Source organism: Opisthocomus hoazin, chromosome 3 (genome assembly GCF_030867145.1).
Source record: "Opisthocomus hoazin isolate bOpiHoa1 chromosome 3, bOpiHoa1.hap1, whole genome shotgun sequence".
Lineage (NCBI taxonomy): Eukaryota > Metazoa > Chordata > Aves > Opisthocomiformes > Opisthocomidae > Opisthocomus > Opisthocomus hoazin.
This window is the reverse complement of record NC_134416.1, coordinates 5082626-5095788: the sequence shown is the minus strand read 5'-3', so window position 1 is coordinate 5095788 and position 13163 is coordinate 5082626. Positions and strand designations below refer to the sequence as shown.

Below are 13163 nucleotides of genomic sequence, written 5' to 3'. Positions count from 1 at the left end.
CTCTTCTTCATGCTGAACAAGCCCAGCTCCCTCAGCCTCTCCTCGTAGGGGAGATGTTCCAGTCCCCTCATCATCCTTGTAGCCCTCTGCTGGACTCTGTCCAGCAGCTCTTCATCTTTCTTGAAGTGGGGAGCCCAGAACTGGACAGAGTACTCCAGATTAATAACTCTTGATGAAAGGGGAAGCTCAACCAGAGCTGCTGACTAAGGGAAAAACACGCAGTAGAGAGAACACCCAGGAAAAAGGATCGGATATGTCACTCATGTGAAAGCTGGGAAACATGGCTGTGGATGAGTGTGGGAGAGAGTCCAAAAGGGAAAGGGAAAGCTGATGGTGAAGGGCAGGGCGGAGGAGAGATGGAAATCCAGGAGAAGAGTCAGGTACCGACCTATGGTAAAGAAGAGAAAGAAAAGAGGAGGAAAGTTTGGAGCTGAAGGGGACTCAGGAGGGAGAGGAATGGAGAGGGATCATCCCTGAATGAGGGAAGCACATTCCAGAGATGGCAGAGAAGACAGTATTTTCTTAGACACTGCGTCTAACTGAAGTGGGAAGTATATTTATATCGGATGGTTAGGGCGGCTTCTAATCCAGAAGAGAGAAATACACTAACTTCGACTTCTGTGTTTTCCCCTGATGCCCTTTGTAACTTTTACTTTGTTTGGGCCAGGAAACACAGCTTGGAGTCAGTTACTGAGATACATTATTAATCCTCTTTACTGAAGGAACAACTCTTGTTAGTTTTTATTGAAACTTGGTGAAGAGATCTCTCCTCTGTCATTATTTACAGAGCAGAGTAAAGGACAGAATACTGGAGTGCCGAGTCTTGATCTTTTACTGCAGTCACCAGAAAACTCTAGCACGTTAATAAAGCCTTTTTTCATGTTACATTAAAGAGTGATTTTTCTTATGGATTTTATTTAATGCTGTTTTTTCTCCCCAGACTTGTATGATCATGGTAGAACAGAGTCAAGTGTGGATCGGTTCTCAAGACTCCATTATTTATATAATCAACACCCACAGTATGTCCTGTAATAAGCAACTAAATGATCATCGTTCTGATGTTACAGACATCATTGTGGAGAAGAAGAATGGAATACCCAGGTATATTTAACTACAGTGCTTTCTTCTTAAAAATACGTCTACAAGCAAATGTGAAGGACGTCTGTACCACCAGAAGTGTCACGGGCATGTGGAGAATCTTCCTGTGGTGAACTAGAAAGCCATTTTACGTAGCTACAACAGTATTCACCAGCATAGACAATTTGACCTGCAGTGAGCACAGGACTAGTTAAAGATCCAAATGATATTAGTATCGTGCTTTAATTATTTTAACTGAAACAAAGGCAAGAAGTTAACTTGTGCTGAAGGAAAAGGGGCCCGTATAGAAAACCAGTGACCTGTTTTCCTAGATGTTGCAAAGAATTTATTATTTTAAACAGGGGGGCTTATCCTGCTAACATAAGCCTTCATTTAGCTGGTTTTTGTAGCTCCCATATTGTATGTGGTAAACTAAGAATTTCCTTTTTAAAGAAAGAGCATTATGTGCTTTGGAGCAAAGAGTCTAAAGGAATGATTTTTTGGACGAGGACGAGAGTGGCCAGGAGGTAGCATCCAGTGATGAGTCAGTACAGATGCAGTTTAAAGACCACTTCATTTTTGCTTTGAGCACATCGTCGACTGGATGTTTACAGCATGCTTCTGGATTTTTCCTGCCTGTTTGTAAAAGAAATAATACACTTATTATTTTGTTCGGGCAAAATGCCTTTGATCTGTTGGTAGCACTGGGAAGAGTGTTGGCTGGAGGCCTTAACCTGCTGTCTTCCCATGGGAGCGGCAGCTCCCAGGCCAGACCAGACATCAGCCGTAGCTCTGCCAGCGGTGCAGCAGGCACAGCTGGGTTTCAGGGAGAAATTGCTTAGGTGTTGTTGGAACCTTCTGAAACAGGTTTTCTCATCTGAAGACAAAAGATGTTAAAGGTAAAAAAAAAAAAAAGGGATAGTATATGTGCACTTTCAGCTGTCTAGAGCCAGCTACCTAGAATATAGCGAGGGGAGAAAAGAAGTTTAGAGCCTTCCCTAGGCATCTTGGCGGGCACAGGATGGACATGCTCCTGTCCACTCAAGAATCTGGTCACCTTGTTTAAAAGATTTGAACCACTCTGATTATTTGCTATTAAAATAATGGTGTTATCTGGCCTTGAAGCCTTTTAGACTTCAGTCCATTTTCTGTTGGAAATTGTTACTGTGCTTTACTCTTGCAGTCTATGAAAGGAAGAACACTAATTTGGCTTACTGTAAAAGTGGTTATTTTGCAAGTAAGTCTCTTCTCTGTGTGCACTCTGTTCTGAACATAAATGTACACTGTACTGTTGTTGTTATTCTTTTGATCTGTACCAACAGTGAAGCATACTCAAGCAGTTTAGATGGAACAGTGATCGCTTGGAACATCAGCTCTCTGAAAGTTAACCGTGTCTTTCAGCTGCCCTGCCAAAATCTCACTTCTATCAAGCTTCATAATGATCAACTGTGGTGCTGTAAGTTCATTCCTCAAATAATTAAAAAAAAATAATTACATCTTCAGCTAATAGGCTGTATTATTAGACAGAACAATACGTTAATCTCAGACTTATGTGTACATGATGTTCTTCCGCAGTTCTCCACTTTGTTTAAGCAGCCTTGTGTAGGTAAGGCCTCCAAAACACTTAGAGATGGCTGGCTTGGATCGCTCCTAGAGGTATGGCCCCTGCTGTAGGATGTGACTGCGGTATTTCTCTGACCTCCCCTGGCAATGCCTATGAATTGGAATGGAAGACTTTAAGAAAGTCCTTTTAAAGTCGAGAGAGGCAATAGCAGTTGCAAATTGCATTTGGTATTTCAGCTAGACTTTATGGTATTGGTCTGACTTAGTAATCCCCGGACCTGCATTTTGGCTACTGCTAGAAATTTGTAGTCCCCTCTACAGGAGTTTAGATGAATAAAGTAAATCTTTGTTTCATAAATGGTGACCAACTCAAGGCTTTTGCACTGGTTCTCAGTACTGCTATACACAGGAGCCTGTATCCAAACATGCCTTAACAGAACAGCAGGAAAAGCTTTGGGAAGCTCCTGGTCCTGCTGTGGGCAGTAGTGATGCTGGCATAGTTGTGGTGGGTAGGGATTCAGCCCTGTTAACTTTGTAGCACAGACACTTTATCTCAGTTCTGCAGATGAAAATAATTGTGTACTTGAGAACCTAAGTGTAAGATGCCCTAATTTTCAGGAGTTTGTTTCTTCTCCTCTCATCATTTTTGGACTCTTAACTAACAGGTGTATGCAGTCCAGAATAGCAACCAGCATTCGGAGAAAGAACAGATCTCAAAAATGGATACTCTGAAAAACAAGAAGAAAGACCTCAAAGATTTGTTGATTGAGAAACAAGACAGTAGTTAGAAACATCTATTTCAATTTGCCTTTTTTCTGCATGCTTTGTAGAGAAGGAGGAAGTAGGCACTTGTGTTACTAACTCTTTATCTGTAATTTTGAAGGTACTGGAAGTTGCATACTTGTAGTGTCAACCCATGAATTTCGACTACAAATGAAAATTGAGCATCACCTGAAGGATGTGTGTTCCTATTTTCTCTGCTTCCAGCTGTTTCCTGAGGTATTACATTTAAACTGTTGATAGGGCTTAAAGGAGGCTTGACTACGTGGCGTGACAAGCCACAGTGAGTCACGGCAATGTAATTCCTGTCAGCAGTGCTCGTGTTAAACGTATCTTTCTGTGCTTTAGAGAGGCGAAGTGTGGGCGTCTTACTCAGGGAGTAGTGACCTGTATATTTGGAACACCAAAGACTTTACAAGCACACCTCAAAAGATTCATCTTCAAGATTGCTCTGAGATTACTTGCATGATAAGAGTTAAAAATCAGGTGAGAGACATTTGGACTGTTTTTACTTGTTGTGGAATTCTTTACGGAAGTTTTGCTTGGTTGCAGCTCTCGTGGGCTGTCGTTGGTTAGCTTCCTTACTGGGTGTTTGTGTGCGTACTGGTTTGACATGTTGATTCCTCTTTGAAATCAGAGAAGCTAATGACTGCCCAACACAACTGGCCGTTACAGGTATACCCCAAAATGCATCTCACGCTAAAAGCCTCATCAGTAATTAAACGTGTGGTGACTTGTAGCCATTGACAGTTCCAGGGACCTGTAGAAACAGAAAGTTTAGGTCTCCTGATATTTAATCTCAGGGCTTCTAAGTCTAAACCTTGGAAGACGTTAATAGGCAAATGATAAATGCCAATTATCTGGCCTTTTTCTTGTGTAATTACCACATTCCTAACTCAACAGAGACTAAAGGAGCCAGTGGCTTCCTGCCTTAGCATCTTGTGTCCCTGTCATTGCTGGCTTCAGGCTGTGTACCTGCTCTTTCTGAATGGTGTCAGTAGCTGTGAAAAGGATTGTAGTTGTGATACCACATGGACAGGTGAAGGGTTAATTTGCAAATAAATAGTTAATATATATCTATTGGGAAAGCAATTTTCTGAATCTTTTTCTCAGACTTTCCCTACTTCCGTCCTCAATTTTTTTTTTTTTCCATGAAGTGCCGTATGAAATAGGGAAGCTTTCTGTGTATTCAGCCCTTGGTTAGATTTGTGAACCAAAATGGAAAAACCTTGTGAGATGTCCTTCCCCAAAGCGGAGATGGCTGTATTTAACCCTTGTTTTAAGGGAGTTTAGAGGGTTGTTTGGAATCCCCAAGACCTTAAGCTTTCTTTTGGTCTACTTCAGAACTTCATTCCTTTTCTCTTCCACTTACTCCTCACTCAGCTCCACCTGAACTAACACTGTAGTCCAACTCCTTGATACAAAAGGAGCAAAGGGAAGGTATCCCTGTGTGACCCATCTCCTGAACCCGAGTGTTCAGCGTGCCGTCTTTCAGCCTGCCGACAGCTTGGCAGCCTCCGTTGTCCGAGGGCGAGTCTGGAGCCCGTTGCAGTAGCTGGAGCACCCATGCTCCTCTTCTACACAGCTTTGTGGTTACTGAGAACGAACTCGCAGCCCGGTAAAGGCTAACAACAGCGTTGGTAGGGCTGTCTGCCACAGGCTTGCTTTTAAGTGCTTGGATTAAAAACAAGCCGTTGTTTGTCTTTGAGAAACGTGAGACGAAACCAGTCACACAGTGTGTCTGTCTGAATAGGACGCTGTCTGGCTGGCGAGCATTACTAGTGCACGACGGTGAGTACTTACCCTGTACAGAACTCTGCACAAGAAAAGCACGGTTGTTTTCTGCTGCGCCGGACCAGGTGCGTCTGACCCCGTTTTTTTCTGCCTCTAACGGTGGCCACTGGCGATGCTGCGCAGGGAGAGCGTGTGAACCTGGCCTGTGTCTGCAGCCTGTTCCCCTTAAGCTCCCTCACTGCCCATGGTTCCTGTTGAGGGGTACTGAGCTGTATACCTCTGCCTCGGTCTTTTATTATCAGTTTTTGGACTCAGTCTCTGTAGATCTGATTTCGTTTTGAGCTTTCTGATGCCGCAGTTCCCTGTAGCAGCAGGTTCCAGAAGTTCACTGTCAGCCACGTACACAGAAGTACTTTCTTCTAAGGGAAACCGACCTCTTACTGGTTTCCACATGTCTTTCTTACTTCTCTAACTGGGGGATGTGTTGGACAATGGTTCTACATTCTGCTTATCTGCACTTCTGTGAGTTTTGTAAACCTTAGTGTGATCCCTCCTTAGCTGCCTTCTCTCCAGCCAAAGGAATCCTGGCTTTTTCCATCTTTGCTCATGTGACAGTTGTTCCTTTCTCTTGATGGTTTTAGTTACTCTTCCCTGGATTTTCTCTGCTCTTGCAGTGCAGAGGGCGGAACCGCACACAGCAAGCAAGATACGGGCATGCTGTGCTTTGTGTAGTCTTAAAGTGACACCTTCTGTCTTATTCTCTGCACTGGGCCTGTGGAACCAAAGGCCAGCTGAGGTGAGCAGCTCCAGTGCCGGCACGATCGGTGGCAGAGCGCTCCAGCGCAGGGCACAGGGCGGTTTCCTGAACCGGGGGAACCCGAGGGGAGCAGAAAGACCTGCCAGGAGCCTGCGGCTCACGTGACAGCAGCTGAGGAGACCTGGACAGGGCCAAAAGCAACGGTGGCCGAGCCCCTACACCTATAAAAGAAGCCCCTGGGGATGGCTAACGACCCGGAGCGCCAGGACCAGGGTGCAGCACAGCAGTTGGCACGGCAGTTGGTGCAGTAAGGGCGCTGCGGCTCTGCCGGCTCGAGCAGGGGTAGACATGGACTCCAACAGATACGTATCTGTAGGAAGTTTTCGGTGTTTCCCTTTTCCAGCCTAGCAGTAGAGAACCCTCGCTGTATCGATGCGGCATGTAAAACTCCTCGACTGTGTCCTCGACTGAAATTTAAGGTAGTGAAAATGATTGTGGTTTGGTTTGGTTTTTCCTCCAGATGTGGGTTGGCAGCAGCGGAAGATCACAAGGCAAAAGCAAAGGGAAGATCTATGTGATCAGTGCCGAGAAGAAGACCGTGGAGAAGGAGTTGGTCGGGCATGCCGACACAGTGAAGGCGCTGTGCTCGGCAGAGGACAGGTACGTCCTCAGCGGCTCTGGAAAGGAAGAAGGGAAGATCGCCATTTGGAAAGCTGAATAGTTAACGCTATGCAAATATGCCTACCTGTGCCGGAAAAAAAAGTGAAGACCTCAGGCTTGTTCACTCCAACACTTTGCATATATTTCAACCACCTGTCAGTGTTATTTTTATTGTATTTATTGAGTTATTTTAGTACCTACATTTCTGGAATCAGACTAGAACTGAATCTTTCCTTGCACCTCGTACTGCTCCTGCACGTTCTGTAAAGAAACGGGAATGTGAACAGCGGGGTCACTGGCTTTGAATTCGATACGTGGTGTTGTGAAGGGTGAGAGTTACAGCCAGGCTGCGTGGTGCAGACCGCATCGAGAGAGCCGCCGCCAGCTCAGCGATTCTGCCGGAGCTCTTTCTAGGCAGCGCGTGGGCTGCCTAAAGAATGGGGCTCGATACTGTCTTTACGGCCTGGAATAGCTGGAAATCATTAATTACCGAGAAGAAAATAAACCAAGCGCATTTGCTGGATTTAAATGCTGTAATGTAAATGTTGGATTTAAATGGACTGTAAACGCTGAGTGTCTTAGTGAGCCAGCAGCTAGGTTTAGCTGGGAAGACTGTCTGCGACCCCTGGGTGTGTGCTATTTAAAACGTAGACGCAGGCAGGCTCTCCGTGATGGCACTGAAAGCTGGTGGAACAAGATACTCGGGTGTTCTTAATGACTGTTCTAAAACTTGTTTTTCCTTTAAAAACAACGCACAGCACTTGGACTTTGTAACAGTTCGTGAAACTGATTTTTTTTTTTCACTTCTGAAGCACTTAATTTATTTAATTTCCACGTATATTACACTTGCTTTTGGGAACAACCTTTCAGTTACTGTGCGAACAAACCTCCCTCCGGTCGCCGCTTCTGTGATCAGCGGAGCTGCTGTTCGGTTGTGGAGAACCTGCTTAATTCTGAAGTTCCTCAGAGTCATCCAGCTGCTCCTCAGTGACGGAAGCGAGCAGCGCTGGACCGCCTGGAGCAGCGTTCCTAACGGCTTCCTGATGTACCTTGCTTTTTCCATTGATGACAATTATCTGCAATTAAAACTATAAATCTGTGCAGGATAGTTTTATCTGTATCAGTGCTGCAGTAAGTGGAATACTATATTTAAAATATTGTAAATAGAAGGAAAAGATGGGCTGCTACTTTTGTTAATAAATATAGAACAGTCTAGGTCTAATAGAAGTGCAAACTACTGGAAATACACCCATGTAATGTTTCTAGCTTTGAATGTGTTGATGAAAGGTTTTATCATATGATGGTAACTGAGATTTTACCTTTTTAGGTTTTATTTTTCAATTTAAGAATATTAAACACTATGTTGATACTCTGGCCTCTCTTTGTGCTTAATTCTTTTTCCTGTAGAACTTGGTACACGATACAAGAGTGATGATTTTTAGCACGGACTTGCATCCTTGGGTACTATGGAGAGTAATTGCCTGGTTTTTTTCCTCTCTATGTATTTTGCATTCTAAAACCAGCTCCTGCTGCTAACGTGTCCTCCTCTGCGCCCCTCAGCTGTAACTTTCAGGTTCCTTTTTTCCTCCCCTGACAGCTGTCTGGCCTGGTGGTGGTAAGTTAGTTCAGTAAACGATTTATTTAATTACTTGTTTTAATTTAAGGATAAGGAGGGGACTGGAGCATCTCTCCTATGAGGAGAGGCTGAGGAGCTGGGCTTGTTCAGCCTGGAGAAGAGAAGGCTGAGAGGGGACCTTATAAATGCCTATAAATATCTGAAGGGTGGGGGTCAGGAGGATGGGGCCAGACTCTTTTCAGTGGTGCCCAGTGACAGGACAAGGGGCAACGGGCACAAACTGAAGCAGAGGAAGTTCTGTCTGAACATGAGGAAGAACTTCTTCCCTCTGAGGGTAACGGAGCCCTGGAACAGGCTGCCCAGGGAGGTTGTGGAGTCTCCTTCTCTGGAGATATTCAAGTCCCGCCTGGACGCGGTCCTGTGCAGCCTGCTGTAGGTGACCCTGCTTTGGCAGGGGGGTTGGACTAGATGACCCACAGAGGTCCTTTCCAACCCCGAACATTGTGTGATTCTGTGAATAGAAAGCAGAAGTTCTATAAATATTTCTGAATTTATTGATTGACCCCACAGAGCCCCTGCCTCCTGCCGGTCTGTGTTACAGCAGTCAGTATTTCTCTTTTCCCCTGCTCGGGGAGTTTTCGGCTCCTTTCTGCTTGTCTCCCGGTCGTTGCCTCCCAGAGACGGGGCAAAGGCCGTCCCAGCAGCCCCGCACAGAAGGACAGACAGCAAGCGACACTCTTAGTCACACGCTTTAGCTTCAGGTGGTCCTGCGAGGAGCAGGGAGCTGGGCTCCATGATCCTTACGGGTCCCTTCCGCCTCGCGATGCGCTGCGATTCAAACCAAACGATGGCACTGTTCGCTGCCAGAAATAACCCGGCTGCGGGGCCGGGAGCAGCTCGGGAACTCGGGCTGGCTTCTGCTGGCGGTGATCCCCCCGATGGGGCCCCGCAGTGAGGTGGGAACCAGCCCCTTCCTCTGCCCCCCAGCCTGCGTTCGGGGGCTGCTGTGGGGCTGCTCGGAGCACTGCACCCCTTTTTCCGTCAGTAGCGATCGAATCCTGCCTGCTGCTGTCTGCCTTTCGGAGCGAATGAAGGAAAAAAGCCATCCTCACCGCTCTGCCAAGAGTTCCTTACCTCCGTTTCTCTTTCTGCAGCCGTTTCGGCTGCCCGGGGCCGCAGCGAGCCCCACGGCGGGGGCTCGGTCGCTGCGTGGCGTTGGCGTGGGTCCCAGCTGCCGTTTGGGGGATGCCGAGGCCGAAGTAGGATGTGAGCTGCAGGATTCCTCCTGGTGCTGGGCTTCCCCCTCCATGGTGCTTTACCCCGGTGCCTCGGCGCAGGCCCCCTGCTCTCGGCAGTGGGTGGGTGGGAGGCACTTGGCACCAGCACAACCTCCCAGTCCCAGGAAAGGGAGCTGGGAGTGGCAGCTACGAACCACCCTTGACCCCAGGATTTGGGCCACTCTCCTGCTGCAACTCCCCTTTCATCACTGTGGACCTCCAGGGCTGGTTCCCTGATGCGAGGCAGCCCCCTGCCCCTTTTCATTGAATCGTTAAGGTTAGAAAAGATCTTTAAGATCGTCAAGTCCAACTGTCAACCCAACACCACCAGGCCTGCTAAACCACCTCCTGAAGAGCTATGTCTACAGGTTTTTTTGAACACCTCCAGGGATGGGGACTCCACCACCTCCCTGGGCAGCCTGTTCCAATGCCTGACCACTCTTGCAGGAAAGAAATTTTTCTAATATCTAATCTAAACCTCCCCTGGCGCAGCTTGAGGCCATTGCCTCTCATCCTATCGCTGGTTACCTGGGAGAAGAGACCAACACCCTCCTCACTACAGCCTCCTTTCAGGTAGCTGTAGAGAGCAATAAGGTCTCCCCTCAGCCTCCTCTTCTCCAGACTAAACAGCCCCAGCTCCCTCAGCCGCTCCTCATAAGACTTGTTCTCCAGACCCCTCACCAGCCTCGTTGCCCTTCTCTGGACATGCTCCAGCCCCTCAATGTCCTTCTTGTAGTGAGGGGCCCAAAACTGAACACAGGACTTGAGGTGTGGCCTCACCAGTACCAAGTACAGGGGCACGATCACCTCCCTACTCCTGCTGGCCACACCATTCCTGATCCAAGCCAGGAGCCGTTGGCCTTCTTGGCCACCTGGGCACACTGCTGGCTCATGTTCAGCCGGCTGTCGACCAACACCCCAAGGTCCTTCTCCGCTGTGCCGCTTCCCAGCCACTCCTCCCCAAGCCTGTAGCATTGCATGGGGTTGTTGTGACCCAAGTGCAGGACCTGGCACTTGGCCTTGTTGAACCTCATACAATTGGCCTTGGCCCATCAGCGCAGCCTGTCCGGATCCCTCTGCAGAGGCTGCCCTTCAGCAGATACCTTCAGAGTGTGAGGGGTTGCCCCAGCGCATGGGACGCCAACTCTAGGATGTGCGTCTGTGGTGTCACCACCTGCAAGATGGTGACAGCCTACAGGCACATCCCCTGCCCCCAGTGCACTCATGAGCATGCCACACAGCAAGACTGGAGCTGCTGGGGGGTGGGCGGTAGTGGAGGGTCTGGGAGCACACAAGGTCTCAACTCTGCTTGGGGGCAACCATGCAATGTGCACAACAGGGCCTGATCCTGCTGGGCACACAATCACAGAATGGTCGGGGTTGGAAGGCACATCTGTGGGTCATCTAGTCCAACCCCCCTGCCAAAGCAGGGTCACCTACAGCAGGCTGCACAGGACCTTGTCCAGGCGGGATGCAGCCCCCCTTCCCCTCTACTCTGCCCTAGTGAGGCCCCATCTGGAGTACTCTGTCCAGTTCTGGGCTCCCCAGTTCAAGAAAGATGAGGAGCTACTGGAGAGAGTCCAGCAGAGGGCTACAAGGATGGTGAGGGGACTGGAGCATCTCTCCTATGAGGAGAGGCTGAGGGAGCTGGGCTTGTTCAGCCTGGAGAAGAGAAGGCTGCGAGGGGACCTTAGAAATGGCTACAAATATCTGAAGGGTGGGTGTCAGGAGGATGGGGCCAAGCTCTTTTCAGTGGTGCCCAGCGACAGGACAAGGGGCAATGGGCACAAACTGAGGCACAGGAAGTTCCAGCTGAACATGAGGAAGAACTTCTTCCCTCTGAGGGTGACGGAGCACTGGAACAGGCTGCCCAGGGAGGCTGTGGATTCTCCTTCTCTGGAGATATTCAAGACCCACCTGGACAAGGTCCTCTACAGCCTGCTGTAGGTGACCCTGCTTGGGCAGGAGGGTTGGACTAGATGACCCACAGAGGTCCCTTCCAACCCCTGCCATTCTGTGATTCTGTGACCTGCTGGCCACGCTTCTCTTGATGCAGCCCAGGATATGGTCGGCTTTCTGGGCTGCGAGCACACATTGGTGGCTCATGTCCAGCTTGTCATCCACCAGTAGCCCCAAGTCCCTCTCAGCAGAGCTGCTCTCAATCCCTTCATCCCCCAGCCTGGACTGATACTGGGGATTGCCTCGACCCATGTGCAGGACCTTGCACTTGGCCTTGTTGAACCTCATGCATGGACAGAGATGGGCTCAGTGTTCTGCCTTGCAAGATCCAGCCCAGGGAGGTTGATTTGTACCTTTGCTGCTTTCACATCCCTTTGGCCTCCTCGCTTTTAATCATGCCAGGAGAGGACAGGGATGTAGGACAGTCCCGGCCACTTAATCCCCGCTTCGCTTGGGACTCTGCTGGGTGGTCGCAGTTCCCTGTGATGAGGACAAGTGCCCAGGGTTCTGCTGAGCAACACAGGGCGAGGAGGGGAGGCTCCTGCCCTGCTCGGGGTTTAACCCCAGCTGGGAACTCAGCCCCGCACAGCTGCTCTCTCACTCCCCCATGAATCACAGTAGCTCCATACCAGCTACTATGTAAAAAAATAACTCTATCCCAGCCAAAACCAGCACAGCCCGCCTCTGGGTTCTGTGGGTATTTGGGAGCAGCTCCTTCCCCGGTGAGGCAGGGTCCACGCTCTCCCCTTGGTGCCGGTGAAAAAACGAGTGCATCGCGCAGGCTGAAAGCTAGATTTTTTGTGATTTACATTTTCACTTCTTCCGTAACCTCAGCTCCAGAGAGAGAGGAGCGCAGCTGAGCTGTGTTCAGCACAAAATGAAGCACACGCTACGGGGGCATCGGCTGCTCTGAGCTGCTGACACTGATTCTGAACAGGCACCTTCAGGAGAAGTCACTCACATCCACAGAATCACAGAATCACAGAATGTTCGGGGTTGGAAGGGACCTCTGTGGGTCATCTAGTCCAACCCTCCTGCTGAAGCAGGGTCACCTACAGCAGGCTGCACAGGACCTTGTCCAGGCGGGTCTTGAATATCTCCAGAGAAGGAGACTCCACAACCTCCCTGGGCAGCCTGTTCCAGTGCTCCGTCACCCTCAGAGGGAAGAAGTTCTTCCTCATGTTCAGACGGAACTTCCTGTGCTTCAGTTTGTGCCCATTGCCCCTTGTCTGTCACTGGGCACCACTGAAAAGAGCTTGGCCCCATCCTCCTGACACCTACCCTTGAGATATTTATAAGCATTTAGAAGGTCCCCTCTCAGCCTTCTTCAGGCTGAACAAGCCCAGCTCCCTCAGCCTTTCCTCACAGTAAACCACTGCAATTCAAAGCAGGACAACTGCGTTCTTCACACGGCAGATTTAGCCCTGTCAGCGGGTGTTTGTAATGCGAGACAGAGGTCCCTTTGGTTTTCCCCTCTCGTCGCCTGCCATCGCCCAAGTGGTTGACCAGTCTGGACAAGAACTAGTTTCTTTGGAAGCTGCTTATGGTTATGCTTATTTCCTCCTAAAAAGTTCTTGGGCCCTCCTGTGCAGAGGGATCCCACACCATGGCAAGGCAGACGAGCGGGAAAAGGCCGATGTGCCAGCAGAGGAGGGACGAGATCCTCACCGCTGCAATGGCAAGAGCCAGAGCCCCCCATGCCCTCCCCCAAGGGAAGACCCTACAGCCCCCGGGCCTGGCAGCGATCTTGGTGATGGCACGAGAGGTGACAGATTTGGCT

General features: G+C 49.1%; 1 protein-coding gene across 3 annotated transcripts in view; it reads left to right on the top strand.

Moving 5' to 3' along the window:
- Positions 1-7940, top strand: part of DENND3 (DENN domain containing 3) — a 43753-nt gene extending 35813 nt beyond the window's left edge. For all 3 annotated transcript variants that reach the window (XM_075415493.1, XM_075415494.1, XM_075415495.1), the window contains 5 exons: positions 941-1101; positions 2400-2533; positions 3524-3639; positions 3769-3906; positions 6432-7940. In XM_075415493.1, coding sequence (XP_075271608.1) covers positions 941-1101; positions 2400-2533; positions 3524-3639; positions 3769-3906; positions 6432-6632 — 750 coding nt within the window. In that variant the 3' untranslated portion in view covers positions 6633-7940. The remainder of the gene's footprint in view (positions 1-940; positions 1102-2399; positions 2534-3523; positions 3640-3768; positions 3907-6431) is intronic.
- The last annotated feature ends 5223 nt before the right edge of the window (positions 7941-13163 follow it).